Raw genomic sequence first — 17,704 nt, forward strand, 5'->3', positions numbered from 1 at the left:
CATATATTTCCCAGACAACTCAATCCTGGATGTGCCCAGACTCAGAAAAGGTAGTTGTTTTTTGTGTGTGTTGGTTGACTTGTGGTGATTGTGGAAAAATTCTAGTGAAGACAAGGAAGTTTGTAGTTCTCTCGGGGTAGCAACTCGAAGTAAATGCTACTGGGGAGCCAAGGGAGCTACAGCCAATGTAGGAGGAGCTAACTAAGGAACTACAGTCAACGTGAACATGAAAACACACAAACCAGAAAGTTATGGGGGGATTTTATTTGTTTTGCAACAACTCCACCATTTCTGTGCCACAGCTCTGCTGAGGAAATACAGCCCTGTAAACTGGAGAACTTGACAAAACACAAAAGAAAACACAATCTCTCTATATAATCAGACTATTGTCTTGACAAGAGGTAATTAAGCTGGGAAGAATTAAGGAGTGAAATCTGCCCATTAACACTTTTAAAGCTTCTTGTATATCTGATACTCAATAATTTACCTGGCAGTATTCAAAAAGGAGGGTGTACATTGTAACTAGTGATCAATACCAGCTGCCTACGTTGGGAAGGTTCACTGACTTCATCAAAAGACGCACTGTGTCATATGCTGGCAGATGTCCAGTAGACATTCACTGCTTTGTATGATTGCCTGTCGGTTAGCTGCACAAGTTTACCACGAGAAAATGTCAGTCTTTTGCTCTGTTAAAGTCTGATAAGAATTAGCCAATTTCCTGTATTTTCAAAATTTGTTCTGGCACTAAAATTATTGCCGTATTATACAAGCTAGTGTTTGAGGTTTTTTTGTTTGTTTGTTTGAATGTAATAGCAAGAACTAGAAAATGAAGGTTTATGTGTTTGTTGTTCTCTAATAAAAAATAAATGAGACATGCTGATATGATTCAGATTTTATTTTTAATTCTTTAATACTGGAAATTGAAATTGTTCAACACACATCTTAATACCTTTAATATAACTAACATTTTCCATCTTATTAAGAGCTACAGTGGGAAGGTTACATGTCTTTAGAAAGTATCCTGTACAGAACAATGTTAAAGTATGAAATGTGTCAAACAGTTGAATACATTAATATAATTTATACTGGTGTGTGCAGCTAGATTACTTCAAAGATAGAGTGCGCTCATGTGTATGTGTATATGCAAGTATGTGTGTGCCTCTGTGCATGTGTTTTGGGTACATAGATACACAATATCTTTAATATAGCTGCCTATATATATATAACCAGCCTTGCATAATTCTACTTGGAATGAGGTCTTTTGGTTTTGGGTTTCTTTGGAAAGGCAAATAATTTTCTTTTTTCATTGTCACCAAGCATCATGGTAAAGTATGGTCAAAGAGATTTTGTGTCTGAGCTGTTAAAATGTTATGGAAAATGTGGCTGAGATCAGTAACCATATAGGGTAATCATTGGGGCCATTATAATTGGTGGCCCTGCCTATTAGAATCCAGATACCTCGGGACTGGGTCCTACAGCCTATAGAGCAGAAGTGAGAGAAAGACTTCAAAAGGTTGATGCAAACCTCCCAGAATTCAGATATGTATCTAAACCTTCTGAGGTCTTACTCCTTCTCTTATGCATGTACTGTCCTACATCCCAGGCACATCTTCCTCCTAAAGCCCAGATCTTCATTTATGATGGCCTCTAACGTGGCCGTACCTTTAATGGAATCCATCAGGATGCTCCTATTTTCTCAGTACTGTTGTGGATGGCGAGTCTAGGTCTTGTGCTCTGTGGCTTACCTGAGCCACAGGCACTGCAAAATGCATTTCTCTGACTGCAAGGAAAGCCCCAAACTCACAAGATAGCAATTGATCCAGGAGAGAATCCATGAACTGCAGAGGTGCTGAAGTGACTTACGGGGAGGAAGGAAGTCTATTACACACAGGGGTAAACATCTCAATTGTCTTGCATCTAAAATATTTTGAGCAGAAGTTCCCTGTCTTTCTCATTTTATCTGAGCTGCTTCACCCATTCTTGCTTATAAATGTCATGGGTTCTTGCCGTGAAACCAAAGAAAGGGCTAAATCCTGATCTGGCTGTTACAGGAATGCTAGGCACAGCATCCTTTGCTCCAAGAATCCTGTGGGCCCCTCAGGGCAGAATTCTTGGAGAATGCACTACTGGGTATTTTGTATAGCAGCTCTGCAAGAAGCAGCCTCCTGGCTACTTGTGCTGCCACCCGTTCATCTACTCTAGATATTCATAGTGCACCTATTATCATGGGATCTGGCCTGAGATCAACGGTCAGGAACCATTGCTGTTGTTGTCTCATTATTATACAGATTAAATAGCTTTCAGCTTTTATTTTAAAATGTGTTCAGAGAGTAATTGCAGGAGGCAAATATCATGTAATCATTGTGCTATCTTTTCTTCCTCCTTCAATAGATACATTCTCAGGGCTGGATATGGATGTGACACCAACTCCAGAGGCATATGTGATCTATGACGAAGGTACTGGTTGATTAGGAAAGCCCTTTGCAAGTGCTGTGTGGTCTTTTCCCCCCTCCTCCTTCAACATTGCACTGTAAAAAATACATCTGCATCATGCTGAGTGGGAACTTAGGCAGGCTATCACCAGGATCATGAGCTGGAACCATGCCCCTTGGTTTCAAAGCAGCCCTGTAGTGCTGTGAAGAATAGAGGCTTCCAAGGGATTTAAAGTGGAAGTAACTCTCAGCCAGAGCAGTGTAAAGGAAACTTAGGCCCAATATTCTCAAATCATTGAAGCATTTTCAGCAAATGCGACAATGGGTGTGTCTACACTGCAGTGAAAGGTGTGATTGCAGCACATGCAGACATATGCAAGCTAACTTTTATCTAGCTAGCTCAAATAACAATAGGAGTGGAGCTGCAGCAGGATGACTAGTAGCACAGGCTGGAGGGCCCCACCGGGGAACCTGGGTAGCCTCTGCTGCCTTGGCTTCACTGTTGTTATTTGAGCTAAAGTCACACCTTTGACTGCAAGGTAGACCTATGGAATGTTTGAACAAAGGTGATCTCCAAAATAGAGTGTCACAAGTAATCCGGTTGAGAACTGATTCTCTGTTACCCCATTAATGTGCTTGGATGGATTACATCAGTGGTTCTCAAATTTTTGTGCTGGTGACTGCTTTCACTCAGCAAGCCTCTGAGTATGACGCCCCCCCCCCCCCTTATAAATTAAAACACTTTTTTTTATATTTAACATCATTATAAATGCTCAAGGCAAAACGGGGTTTGGGGTGCAGTAACAGCTCATGACCCCCTCAAGTAATAACTCGTGACCCCCTGAGGGATCCCGAGCCCGAGTTTGACAACCCCTCGATTACATTAATGTACATCAGTGGGGGATCAGGAAAAGTGGATCTCCATGCCACCCTGCCCCTTTGCCCCTGCCCCACCCCACAGCCAAGTTCCCCTTACATCAGTGATGGAGTTGGCTTAGTGGATAGCAACACAGCCTCCTCCAGCATCCAACCAATGGAGATTCCCCTTTGACTTTGTGCCACATAATATTGCATATAAGCAGCATAATGTCAATTTAACAGATGGAAGAAAGTAGCCCGGAAAGAGCTTGAATTTCTGTTATTTTAGAATCTGCCTGCTTATGACTCAACTCATGACCAAAACAGGCATTTTTCAAAGTGACACTTATAAAGGCAGAATTGAAGCAGTGCCCTTTAGCTTTTCTGTTACAGAATCCAGCCTGAACCAAAAAGCAGCAAAGTTGCTGAATTAATCTAAAATAGAAAATAAAGCTGCTCTGCATGCACTAGGAAGTTGCAGTACTGCTACAGATTTTCCAGCTCTCTACAGCATTGCAAATATGTTCTGCGTTCATCCTTTTTACACCTATTCTATATTTAGAATATAAGTGTGCACACAGTGAACGAGATCAAATACACCTTGAAAGATTAATCTGAAGAACCCACAAGAAATTCAGACTAAGTAGTATAAAAAGAGAAAAAAGAGGCAGAGAGAGAGATTTTTGTAGAGCTATCCCAGTACATTGTTCAGGCCTTGTGATTTAATAAATCTAAAACTTCAGCTGAAGAGGAAATATCCGCTGCCAATATTGAAATGATCTGTATTCTCAAGGAATATCCTATTCTAGATGGCTAGAAATGCCTTTGTCCTCTGCTGCTCTGCCCCTTACAATTCTCATATTTTTGCTTACTCTCTCCATGCATTAACCTAGCTAAGACAGACTTTAGTTAAACCCAAAGCTTTTTAGTAATAACTTTGTGGCAGTATTTATAGCTGTACGCTAATAAAATTGTACTTGGTGAATGCAACCCAGGGATTTTAAACCATACCAGAAAAACATTTAAGAGACTCAGGGAAAGAAGAGAGAAACATTTGAGAAAAATACTTATTAGGAACTGAGCACAAATGTCTTTGGTGAAGGTTTGTTCTCATAGATTGACCAAGACATGTAGGGTAAAATCCACCCTGGGGAAGAAAGGCCAGCATGAGACCTAGCCACTACCTCAATCCCATGTAATTAGGGTTTAAGTGGGACTTCCAGGGTAAACAGGCCTTTTTCTGGCCCTCTGCACAGGGGTGACTTTCACTCATCGAGCACAGAGAAACTATACCATGAGAAACTGATAGATTCATCTGGTCAGATCTTTCACAGTGTCAGGGCCATTTCATTTCATTCCAGTGGTGCAAGCTACACTAAAGCTCCTGTCCCAGCTGCAGAATGATCCCCCCCTGTTTAGGGAGGCTCCTCAAGCAGTGGAGAGCTCCTATAGTGATTTTCATGCCACCTCCTTCCTGCAGTTGGAATAGTGGGGAATGGCTAGGAGGGGAAATGGCACAGGGCCAGATTCTTTTGCTGTCAGTGTCCCCTGGCGGTCATTGGCAGTCAGTCTAAGCCTTTGGGTAGCTCTAACCTTCACCAGGTTACCAGACCAGTGGAAAGCTGTCCCAGGATTGTGAAATGGATGGTGCAAAGGTGGCTTGCAGCCCCCCTTCCCCCACCCTCTGCAGCTGAGGATCTGGCCTCAGTTTCTGAGCTGGTTTATCCTCAGGTTTGCAGAGAATGAACGTCAGCTCAGAATCTTGCCATACAAATGTGTTAATTTATCATGGTAAATGTTACCTGATGAGTTTGCAATGAATTCAGCTGGTGATCTTCTGTGTTTCCTTATTCCCTGCTCTTGACCCCTAGGAGACAGCAGGATGACTATAGACCTCAGGACTTTTAGAGCAAAAAGAAAAAAAATCCACTTCCTTGACCTAGACTTCCCATAATAACACCACCAAAAAAGCACAAAAATAACCAGTTCCAATGGCTGCTCACTGGAGGGTATGGAGACACACACACACAGAGATATTAATGTATAGATTTATAATTTGGGGGCGTTCTGATAGCATGGCAAAAACAGTTATATAAGAACCATGATGAATAGACTAGAGCAAGCCTTTCTGAAAAGCAAGCACCGTTCTCTTGTGAATAAGACCCTTGATGCCAAATAAGTGCAGTGAGTCAGCCTTCTCTTTGAATTTCTGTCAGTCTGGATTTCAAATTAAAGTTTTTTGTTTTCCTATCTACTTGATTCTTTATTTTCTGATGTCCTCTTACTCCTCTCTTGCAAAAGTATTATTTTCCCCATGAACTGGTGCATATGTTTATTGTATCTAACATATATGCGTATCTCCTGTTGCATGTCCCACTCTGTTTAAGATCATTAGGTTCCATTAAAGTCAGTGTCAGTTTTGCTGTTAACTTTAATGAGAGCAGATTGAGTTCGGTGGATGATTTATATATCTTATCAATATACACATATTTTTTAAAATGCATGTTAATTGCTTGAGAGAACAGACTCACTTCTTCCCTCTTAGTTCCTTTTAAATCAAACTTAAATCCCTTCTTGCACTATTATTTTTACAGTTAGTAAAGTGAACTGAAGAAAATGGAGGCTTTCCTCATCCTTATTTTGGTGCAAAGACTGTCTTTGTTTTGTTTAGTTTGTTGTAAGCCCTGGGAAGAAGAGCAAAGCATGCTCTCCTCTGATTTAAACATCAGTCAGGAGTGTGTGAACCCTGTGATGTGAAGTCTGCTGGTGAATGTTGCATTAGTTTTCTCATCATAGTTTGTAAAGAGGGAAACTACAAGTTCCCTTTCAAGTTTAAGCCAGTTTAACACGGAACAAGCTAATGTTGTCAACTCTTCTTTGTGTCTTCTGAAGACTTTGAGTTTTTTGAGAGCACTTTGCCTCCAACCACTACCAAGATCACTACTGCTACTGCTGCTACTGCTACTACCGAAGCAGTGCCTGAGACAGACTATCCAGAGATCAGTGTTGCCGGCTCCGATCCTATGTCAGAATTTGACTTAGCTGGGAAGAAACGATTTACTGGTGAGCTCAGTACTTGTTATATTTTTGCTAAATAATAAGATAAATAGTCCATGTTCTAGCTGCATTGTCCTGTCTGGTGAGAAGACTGTGCACAAATTTGGCTAACAAGTCACAACTCTTCTTGATACTGTACAGTGCTTTGAGAGATTATCACAAGATAAAGACAAGTAGCAGCACTCGGAAGTGTACCTTGATCTCAGACACAAATTAAGCCAGTTTAGTTAAACCAGAGCAAACCCCTTGTAGACACGTTTTATTTCAGTTTAAGAGGGCTGTACTTCAGTATAGCTTAAATCTGTTTCCAGCTGATTTAACCAAAATAAGGCCAGGTCTATATTAAAAAAAAGTTAAGTTAATCGAGCTATGTCGCTCAGGGGTGTGAAAAATCCACACCCCTGAGTGACATACTTAAGTTAACCTAAGCCCTGGGATACACAGTGCTAGGTTGTGGGAAGAATTCTTCTGTTGACCTAGCTACCCCCTCTCAAGGAGGAGGATTAACAACAGTGAGGGAAGAGCCCCTCCTGTCACTGTGATGATTGACTACACTGCAGCAATGCAGCTGTGCTGCTGTAATGGTTTAAGTGTAGACATACCCTAAGAGTGTCTAGTCTGGGATTTGCTCCACTTAAGCTAAATCAGTTTAAATTCAAAGCTTAAGTAAAACTTGTGCAGCTCTCCTTGTAGACAAGCCCTCCAATGGGAAACCAGGCCACTGTTCTCTTCTGTTACACCAGTGGAACCCCACTGAGATCAGTGGCATTGTACACTGATGTAGGTCAGAGGAGAATTTGTCTTGCCAGGATATTTCATTCAGAATGTATAGTGTGGAAGAAGAAGTAAATGGAACAAAGTCTTAAATTGAAACCCCTTTGATAACTAAGAGTGCTAATATGTTTTACATGTTCATAAACATCTTGCTTTATTTAGTAATTGTAGAAAGAAACAATAAGAGATGGAGCTGAGCTAAAAAGTTTGGATCTGCATACACAGGCCAGATTCTCAGCTGGTGTAAATCAGCAGGGCTTCAGTGACTTCACTGTAACTATTGTTATTTATACCAGCAGAGGATGCTGTTCTGAGATCTCATCGAAATCTTGGGGGTACACAATAAAGGTCGGCAGAACTTGGACTGAGGGTCAGTTCAGCTGCAGGACTGTGAGAGCAGGAAAGGTGACTTAGAGCCATCTTTGATTCATGTCATCCTCCCAACATGCCCACCAGCTATGTGGAGTTCTGCTCTGGAGCAGCTGAGGATTGAGCTCTTGTTTACCATGGTTTGGGGAGTAAAATACTTTTCACATAAACGAAAACTTTTTCAAATGAGTCTTCAATGCCTCCCTGTCAAAACCTGATGGTATGTTCCCGTTCTTTTAGCGATCATGCATCTCAGTCTGTTTAGATTAGAAAGCCTTGTGATGGATAAAATGAAGTAGATTACAAGCTCTGGGCAGACTCCCTGTGAGGCGGGAAATCCAATAAGATAAACTAAGAACATTTTTTTATGAACACCTCAGGACACTAGGGGGGGAAGTACTGTCCTCCCAGGGAACTGTATTATTGTAACTAAATAAACATTTCCAGAGGCGAGCATTAGAACTCAAACTGTTTCTTTAAATGTTACAATAACTGTGGATATTGTGCCTCTGGCTCCATGTCCCCTGTAGCCTTCAGGTGTGACACTGCAGGTGATCCCTTCCTTAGTTTCCCTCGATCTGGATATAGATAAGTCCAAAACAGACCTTCTGTGCATGAAAGAACACCCGCTTCAGAGGATTTAATTTACTAACAACAAAGATTAACATAAGCACAAGCAAGACCTCGTTCAGGTGCTCCCCAGGAAATCTGCAGTATCACAATGAGTTCAACTAATTTCTTGCTCCTTTAGCCATGGGGCACTCTAGACCAAGCACATCCTCTGGACCCAGGGCTTTTAAGTTGTGGCTGCTCCCTTCCCTTGGAGAGCAGCCTCCGATTCCGTTTTTCAGGACGGCTTTGTTCTCTTCACCTCGAGGACAGTCTCTGGTTCCTTCTCTCAGCTTACTTCGGTAGTCTTCACCCAAGGAACTCTCTCTGTCTCTCTGGAGTCCTCCCAGTTCCTTCTCCTAGGCTACACTTGTTCTTTCCCTGGGAAGGCTGACCCTCCTTTCAGAGCCACCTTCCTCCTGGGAGTCCTCTCTCTGGTTCTCTGAACTCAGGCAGCCCTGTGGTAAGGTTGCAGATGCTTTTCTACTAATTGACCATTAAACAGCCACCTGGGGGCACCCAGTTAATCCCAGGTGTGTCTTCAGAGGGCTGTCATGGGCAGGCCAGGTCCTGATTCCCCTTAATGGTTCAATTGCCCCATGACAATGATCTTTAATGCAATAAAATTACCATTAAGTACAATTCTTGTCACTATAAAGCATAAGTGTAAAAGTTAACAGTTACTAAACCAATACCTGTACATTTCCATAGTCCAAGAAAGTTGGGAATTAGGGGTTGATTTTAATATTAGAAACCAGCTCTCAGTATGAAATAACCATAGTGGGAGAGAACCATACTACATTGGTTTCACTGCTAAATATCAGTAATTTGTTTCCAGGATCTTTATCACCCCTCCCTAATGGACCTCACTATCACATAGAGACAAGTAACTGCTTACGCTAGTCCGAAGGTGTCCAGTTTTCAAAGCAAGGGCTCTACCATGAGATAAAAGGACCAAAATTCTATTACTTAAATGACATTCATTAGATAGGGTAACCAGACGTCCTGTTTTGGTTGGGACAGTCCCCTTTTTAAGCTCTGTCCTTGACATCCCAACCTTTTTGGCAAAACTGGGCATTTGTCCCATTTGCTTTTACCAGCTAATCATCAGTTGGCAAGAGCAATAGGACGAGTTGCCCAGTTTTCAAACTGTGGGATACGGGGGAACATTTGGGAAGGGAGGTGCCCAGTGATACCAGGCAGCTTGGGCCAGTCCTGCGCGGTGTCCTATTTTTTGCTTTAGGGACATTTGGTCACCCTATCGCTAGAAGAACAAGAACCAGTATTTTCCTTTCTGTATTCCTTAGGCAAAACTTCAGTGGGGTTCTCAGGGCAAGAACCTGGTTGTGGATATGTAGGAGAGGGAAGAGGATAAAGAGAGGGGATCCATGCAGGAGACAACTAGAATGGGGCAGGCTGCAGCTCCAGGGCCAGCTCCTCAGCTGCTGTACATTGATGTAGTCCCATTGAAGTCAATGGGGCTATGCTGATTTATACCAGCTGAGGATCTGGCCCTCAAAATGCAAGGGGGAGGTAGGGGCAGCTTTAGCAGGGGTTCCAGGGTTCAGTTCCACCAACAGAAATCATGAAACTGAGGGTGCAAAGACACGCTGCTGGGGGAGAAAATACATTCACTCCTTTGCACAAGAAACTCTGTGGCTCCATAGCCTGGGTCTGGCATCATAGTGATGCTGCTCCCGGCCACATCACTGCGTGATGTTGTCTGAGTTGCACACCACTACAGAAGCCCAAAAGGCAAAATCTGCCAGAGAGAGCACTGAGGGGGTAATACCCCTGTGTGTCCCTGTCTCTAGGCACCAAGGAGATGGGGACGTGGCGCTGGACTCATGGCGGGGCCTTGCCTTGCTCTGAGCAGCCAGGTCCAGATAGTGAGCCACTGCCCCCCACGTGGGGTCTCTCTTGCTGCCGTGAGTGCACACACTGAATCAGAAGGCTACATCTGCCACTGGGGGAAAGGGACTATCTAGGGCAGCCAGAGGAGCTCCAAACCCAAAGTGGGAAGGTTGTGACATGGGAAGGACCCTGCCTCTACACTGTGGGCCCTTCTGCCACACATCTACGTGTGCGCACACACACACACACACACACACACACACACAAAACTTTGGCCACCAAAGACAGGTTGTAAGCCTTAATTTTAGAGCAACAACACTGAGTTAATCAAGAGCTGCCCTCCTGATCCTTTATAACATAGACTGAAATGCACCAGACATGGTTATTCCCCATCTGTTGAAATCCTTAAAATAACGTAATTCCCAGTGAATATTTGTCATGCTTACAGTTTCCATGGTGCTCTATTTATATGAAGAGTAATAGCACTCCAAGAAGTTTCCAGATAGTTTACAAATTTGAAAGCGTCAGTGAAATGGTAGGAAAATATACAAGATGTACAAGCTGGAAGGTCAGGAAATGAATGTCTAATTAAGCCATTTCTGCAAGTGCTCCCCGTTTTGGCCGGGTGTGAGGAATATAAAAAAAAAAATAACCTTGTGTTTTCTCTACAGGAAATTGTCCTTAGCTGTAGTAATCTGCCTGTCTGTACAGACTTTAATAAATGCTGCTTATCACTGTCTCTTCCAGCTCCTTATGTGAGTTATCTCAGCAAAGATCCTACAGCCCCCTGCTCTTTGACAGAGGCACTGGAGCACTTCCAAGTGGAAAGCCTGGATGAAATCATACCCTATAATCTAAAAGAGGGAGAGCTGCGTCCCCAGACAGTCCCTTACAATATCACAGTGGTGGCAGTGGAAGGCTGCCACTCCTTTGTCATTGTGGACTGGACCAAACCCCGACAAGGAGATCTGATAACAGGTACGGTAATAGAACTTTCCAGCCCTGGCTGTCACCCTGGGGATTTTGTTATCCTGGGTAGGGTTCAGGAAATCTATGCAGAAGCCAAATGGGAAGGTTTTTACCTTAATCTGAGCTAATTATTATTGATAACTTTTCAACAATGTTAACTCTCCATTACCATACAGCTCCCTCAGAAGGAGGTATTAATTGCCTTCTAGTCAGTGAGAAAGCGCTTCTATGTCATCTGTCGACACTGTACCGATGCCACTGATAAGCATACATTAGTCGTGGTCTTTGAAATGGCTTCACCTTGCCTCTGTTTTTGTGCCTGCAATTTTGAAGTGCAAATACTTGTGGGTTTATTTTGTAGCATGTAGACTCTAACACTCAGGTTGGCAGAAGCACTCAAGGAGTTAGAAGGTTTCAGACCTATAAGATTTCCCGCCCCCACAATATGAGAAGCCACATTTCAAAATCAGTCTCTTTATTTTCTAGCACCGCCCTCTTCTAAATCTCTGAAATCAGTAGTCACTCTCTCAAGAAGACTAAATGGGTGGTGGAGGGGGGAAGGAGGATGGAAAGTTATGGAAAATACAAAACAGTTTTTCTTGTGGTTTGCAGATACTGCATGCCACAATAGCAATATTAATGATCCAGGCCAGAATAAAACTGTTTCTGAATACAAAGAAATATTGTGGAGCTTAGTAGCTAAGTGAAAAGAGAAATTTAAGCTTTTTATATAAATAAAAATAGTTATACTGAAATGGAGCTGGTTAACTCCTGTGGAATACATAACCCAAACTATGTTGACTTTATTAAAGTTTGTTCAAATGCCAATCTGACATACTGCGGTTGGTGGTTAAACAAATACATTAAACTGGATCTTTTCCACTGTCTTTAGAGCACATTATAGCCAAAAAAAAAAAAAAGTAAATTGAAATACAAATCTCAAACCATGCTAAAAAAAATAGTGAGATATGTAAATAACAAAAGTATTTGAGATGATGCAAAACCCACTTGACAGCAGGTCAGATGATTTGGAGTCAGAAACTGACTGCACTGTTGTACTGGTTTTCACATTGTAGCTGTTGTTGCTGAATCTCAACCAACTCTTTTGCTGGCAGCCCCTCTGCAGAGGGGCCAATAAGTGAATGGTCATGAAAACTATGCTAGCCTTATATCGCTGATGCGCAGTGGTGGGGGAAGGCAGGGAAGCTTTCACTGCCAGTGCTGTTCCCGGTCAGTGGATAAATAAAGGATTTCATTTTTCAGTGTTATCTGAATACTGTTCACTTAAAAAATCACCCACATTGTCACTAATTATGTTAATTTCAGAGCAATATGTCACATAAGTAATGTTTGACCATGTCCGATACACCTTTTTGCCTTTCCCATGTTTCTTGAAGCACTTGCATCTTGGCACCTTTTTCCTGAAATGACCTGCTGTCTTCCTTTTTACTCTTCTTGCAGCCATGCTTCATATTGTTCATTTCTGTGATATAGCTTGTCATAATGTCTTGGTCTGGTAGTCTAAGATTGTTAAAGGCACACTTCAAAGGACTTCTAAATAATAAAGCTTATGCTCCCTTTCCCCTCTTTCTGATGAATAAAGAGGGCATGAAAGATTTTTCTGGCTTTTGCTCATGAATTTTTGCTGCATACTTTTTAACCAACCTTTTTCATTTGGGATAGAATGAAAAACACATTTTTCTTTATGACTAAGGAAATTTACTCAAGGGGGGGAAGAAATTCTAGATGTTCAAAATCTTTGTTCATGGCCCCAAAGTTACTAGTCATATTTTTTTAACAAATCCACTTAGGCTCTCGCTTTCCCTTTTTTTTCTCCTTCAGCTGAGAGTTGACTGAGCTAGTTCAGTAGAGGATTGATTTTTTCCCCCTCTCACCCGAGCTTGATCAAAATTTCAAGAGAACCCACAAGTGTGCTGGCTTGAAGCCAGAGAGAAAACCATGTAATACCAATGCAGAACAGAATGTAAACAGTGTTCAAGGTTGATTAATATCTCTTGAGTCAATGGAGAGAGAAAGCGGAGCTGTGTCACTTTAAAACTGAAAATGTCAGTCAGAAATGGATATGCTGAGTGCTTCTCAGACACTTTGCATGTGCTGGTAGCCTGGAATTTGAGTGAGAGGTTGTCCGGTACAGTACATATGAATTGCAGATTGACTTTAAGGAATGTTGCTTCTCAATATGTGTACAGCATGGTATCTACATATAGCATACTCCCATTTATCTGAAACCCTGTTAGCTAAACCCCTGCTTTGCCGCGCATGTATTTCATGCTGGGAGACAAAGAAGGGATTCAGATAACGTGGAGGTTAGCATGATAGAGCAGAGACTGAGAGGAGGAGGAGGATGGTGTCAGCCTGAAGCAGTGCAAGGAGCCCTCTTTAGTCCTGCTGTCACTGGAGTGAGTGAGAAGGCCAGAGCAGAGATCCCCAGCCAGAACTGTAAGGAAGAGGAGGACGAGCCCTCAACCACAGGGGATGCCACTCAGCTGCTGAATGCCTGAATGGCCCCTTCCCTCTTGTTTATCCAGAGTCCGTATCCCCCATGCTGTTCAGATAATCAGGAATATACTGTATTGGCTAATGGGGATGTTCGGAAATGTGAGTGATTTTAGCCTGGGATTTTCACAAGAGCCCAGGGGAGTTAGATGAGTTGGAAATTCAATGGGAGTTGAGGCCCTGACTCCCTGAGGCTCCTTTGAAAATGGCAGCCTTGAAGAGGACATCATGGACCTGATTGCATTGCTCCACTTTTACACAGTGTAACTCCATTGATTTCAAGAGAGTCACACTAGCATGAAACTGGAGTCATGCCAAGGAGAATCAGACCCAGCAGCTGACAGAGTTGAATTATTCTATTTCTGCTGTTTTTCTTAGAGTTTTTTCTTTTTCTGTTTAAAAGCCTGATGCATATTAAATACCAATGTAGGATCTTTACCAATGTTGGAAACTGTTCTTATTCAAATATAGGGCAAAATCTTACTGTCTGATCTGCACTCTGGATCTCTATGGCTTATATTTGCACTTGATCCTCATGCAAAACTCATTGACCTCAATGGGATTTCCATGCAATGTTCTAATGCGGAATGTTCAGTCTGCCCATGCAGAACTGAAATTAGCATTTGCTCCAGAATGAGTGACTATGAAGCATATAACAGTATTACCTTGTAGAGTGAGTAATAAGTGTGCTCTTGCTCCCATTAAAGTTAATGGGAGTTTTACCATTGACATCGGGAAATAATAGTGGGGAAACAGATTGGTCTCCCTCTGTATAAAACGTTTTCACTGGAGTAATTACCAGCAAGATGTTGGAGCTATACCAAGACTGAGTTTGACACCTCAGGGCAAATGTGCTACATCCACTGAAGTTAGTGGAGCTATACAAATGTACACCAGCTGAAGATCTTCCTCCTCATTTTAAAATGCAACACATTTTAAAGTAAAATAGTGAGGAAGAAGTTTCAGCCTCACCTTCTACATTATTTTATACTAGTAAATTTAAGTCACAATTGAAGTGTTATTTAAACACAACGGTCCAGTTCATCCCTGGTTTAACTCCATTGACTTCAATGTAGTTACACCAAAGATGAAAGTGGCCTAGTGCAAGCTATGGCTCTGAAAAGAAGCAACCAATTTCCTTGGAAAAGTCAACAACTGTATAATTTCAAATAGCACTTTTAAAGAATGCAGATACATAGAGGGACTGAGAGAATGAAGGGTAGGTTTTGTATAGAATTTGTCAAAGTAGCTAAGCTTAAAAGTATCATTGATTGAAACGCAGAACCCTCATTGGCTGATCTGCTTTTCTCTCTTCCGTTTGCAGGTTACTTGGTGTACAGTGCATCTTATGATGACTTTATAAGGAACAAGTGGTCAACCAGGACTGCAGGGGCTACTCATTTACCTATTGAGAACCTGAAGCCAAATACAAGGTAATAGTTTGGTGTATTCTTCTTGAATACTGTTGTTAATTTAAAATAATTTTCCCTAGTTTTTAGTCATTTTGGTGGTCATAGTAGAATTGCACAAATCTGCCAGCAAATCTAGACCAAACAGAACTAATTAAATCAAATTTTAGAAATCAAGCATCTACTTATAAGTACATAAGACATCACATTGTCCTTGGGTTGATGAGCAATACATATTAACTATACTGATATGTTCATCAATATTGGCATAAAAAGACTTGGCCCAGAAATGAACGTACAGGTTATATACATAATCCAAGCTGCCTGTTCAGGGGGAAAATATGAAAGACAGGAGCCTTACTTGCATCATGCTACACATTGGCTGTATCAGACAAATGGGAGAAGTGAATTACAAAGTCAAGGGCACATATGCAAGCTTCAGAACATACATGTGAAATATGGTAGGGTTGTAGGTGAGTGTATATTGCTGCCGTATTCACTCCTGGCTGTAGTTCAAGGATTTGCGATAATCTATAAAGCTCTGTGGGAAGGATTTTCAAAAATGCCTAAGGGTGCTAGGCACCCAACTTCACTGAAGGTCACTGGGAGTTGAACATCCAACTCCCTTAGGAAGTTTTGAAAATCTCACCCTACATGATTGGGATTTCATTAGCTGAAAGACCATCTCTCTGTTTGGGGGGCTTGAGCTCGTAGGCCCTAGGTTTAGTCACCTGGGGGCTTGTGGCAAGGTGTTCAACTCTAGAATTCACTTTCCCTGTCTGTTCACAGTACAAGGCCCCTATGTTTTCTCAAAGGAGCGACTTGAGATGAAATGGTGCAGCAGTAGCGGCACCAGACTTAAGGTTGTGTTACAGAATTCACTTTAGCAGGAACATTAAACCTGTATTTTGTAAAGATCTCATTGAAATGGCAAAAACCAAAGCATAGCCTATAAACATGGTGTACTATTTGAACATTTCATGGTGGTTTGAAAAAAAGTGAATTGATACAGAGAAAATAATAAGTGTTCAGAATTATCTACACTGACAGTTTCCTAGTGACTAGCCTCACTTACTTTGTATCCCTGAAGCACCGTGGGACTTGTCCTTTGGCCATATTGTTGCTCTCTGTGTGCTGATTTCTAGAGTATCAGTTAGGCCCAGTCTACACTTAAAAATCAGGTTGATCTAAGTACATCTCAGTGCTGTTTAAAATTTCATGCCCTGAATGCCATGGTTGGATCAACCACACCCCAGGTTTAGCTGCAGCTAGATTGACAGAAGAATTCTTCCATTGACCTAGCTACCACCTCTCACAGAGGTGGATCAACTGCATCCAATGGAAAAAAATTCTTCTGTTGATATAGAAAGTGTCTATAATGCTACAGCAACATAGCTGCAGCGCTGCACTGTGTGACTGTAGCACTTGTAGCACAGACAGAGCCTTATACATCAGTAGTGTTGGTCTATAATGCATTTTATAACATTGTAGCCATAATGGAAAATATGTGTTCCCAGGTAATCCGACTGAATTTGGTGACAAATCTGTAATGGCACAAATATAATTACTCTCTCCAAGGCTGAGTAGATGGGATGAGGACAGAAAGAGAGAGAATGACTCTCTCATCAATGCCCTTGTAGTCCAAGGAAAAGTTTTCTGAGCTGTGAAAGAGGAGGCCAGGCATTCGGTTCTCACCTCTTCTAACTGATGTTTTAATTCACTGCCTTTATTAATGACTAAAACCATGAACCTCAACCTAGGAGATGGTTAATGAAGAGCTGTTGAACACTCTCCATCCCCATCCATTATTTGAAATAAGTTATCAGACTTAATTATGAGTTTATGTGAGGTCACTGGAGGTCTCTAACCCAACAGCTCCAGATTGTATTGATTGCATTACACTGCCTTTCAGAGTGACAAAACCAGTTTTGATTATCCTATTTTTAACCACTATAAACCACACTCCTCTCCCAGCACTAGGAATAGGTGGCAGGATTTCTGATCAATGGTATTCTACTGCTGATTAGGAAATAGTGTGTAACGCCCTTGGGAAAGTGTGTGTCAAGCCGTACTCCAGCTAGTGCTCTACTAAAGGGCTAACAGTTATTCCTCTAGCTAAACTAGGAAGTGTCTAAACTAGTAATCTAAAATTCATGGGATTCACACCCTGCTCGTAATCTATTTTGGAGGCATGGTGTGATTGTATGTGATTCATGCAACAAGAAGACCTCTTTAAAACAGATTTTATACTACGATCATCTGTAAATAGAATCACCAAAATACACATTTCAGTCCCTTGTCGCACACTTTACTTGAGTAACCCCCACTAGTCAGTGTCCATTGTGCAACCCCCACAGAGCCTCATCCATAGACGATGTAAGTCCATGACAGCTCACAATTTGCAAGCCTGCCTCTTTAGCACAGGCAGGAAAGAGTGATGTTTTTAGTTCTTGAGGACAATGATTCAATCCCTGGTGTTGGTCACGATCGTGGTGGTTGTACACGTCAGTTCCTTAGTTTGGCATCTTTGTAGGTTAAGATGTACACTTCATATGGGAAAGGATGGGAGTCCCAGAGGAAAGGGGAGTGCAATAGACAGGCTTGCTGGTGTAACACAGATATGCACACCCCACTGCTGCAGCTGCTCCTGGCTGTATCCAATTGCCAGAAGTCCATGAAAGGCTACAGAATGTTCTTCATGGAGGTTCCCTCTGGCTGCCATGTTATGTCATCACTGCTCAACGTGGAGTGCTGCTCTTGGTGTGCTTACTGTCAGTAACTTTTAAAAAAAGCTGAACTGTTGTAGACATAAAGAACATCTCAGCCTCTCACGCTCTTCAGATGGGGTCAGTGTTG

At 42.0% G+C, this 17,704-nt stretch overlaps 2 protein-coding genes across 2 annotated transcripts in view; one reads left to right on the forward strand and one right to left on the reverse strand.

The window, feature by feature from the left end:
* EZR (ezrin) overlaps positions 1–17,704 on the reverse strand; it is a 705,905-nt gene that overhangs the window by 390,518 nt on the left and 297,683 nt on the right. The gene's annotated exons all lie outside the window — the stretch shown is intronic.
* FNDC1 (fibronectin type III domain containing 1) overlaps positions 1–17,704 on the forward strand; it is a 126,601-nt gene that overhangs the window by 86,154 nt on the left and 22,743 nt on the right. Inside the window, exons 12-15 of the mRNA XM_032772642.2 lie at positions 2,392–2,457; positions 6,183–6,353; positions 10,701–10,931; positions 14,764–14,872. Of these exons, the coding sequence (XP_032628533.1) occupies positions 2,392–2,457; positions 6,183–6,353; positions 10,701–10,931; positions 14,764–14,872 (577 nt within the window). The remainder of the gene's footprint in view (positions 1–2,391; positions 2,458–6,182; positions 6,354–10,700; positions 10,932–14,763; positions 14,873–17,704) is intronic.

The sequence above is a fragment of the Chelonoidis abingdonii genome, chromosome 3 (assembly GCF_003597395.2).
Source record: "Chelonoidis abingdonii isolate Lonesome George chromosome 3, CheloAbing_2.0, whole genome shotgun sequence".
Taxonomy (NCBI): Eukaryota; Metazoa; Chordata; order Testudines; family Testudinidae; genus Chelonoidis; species Chelonoidis abingdonii.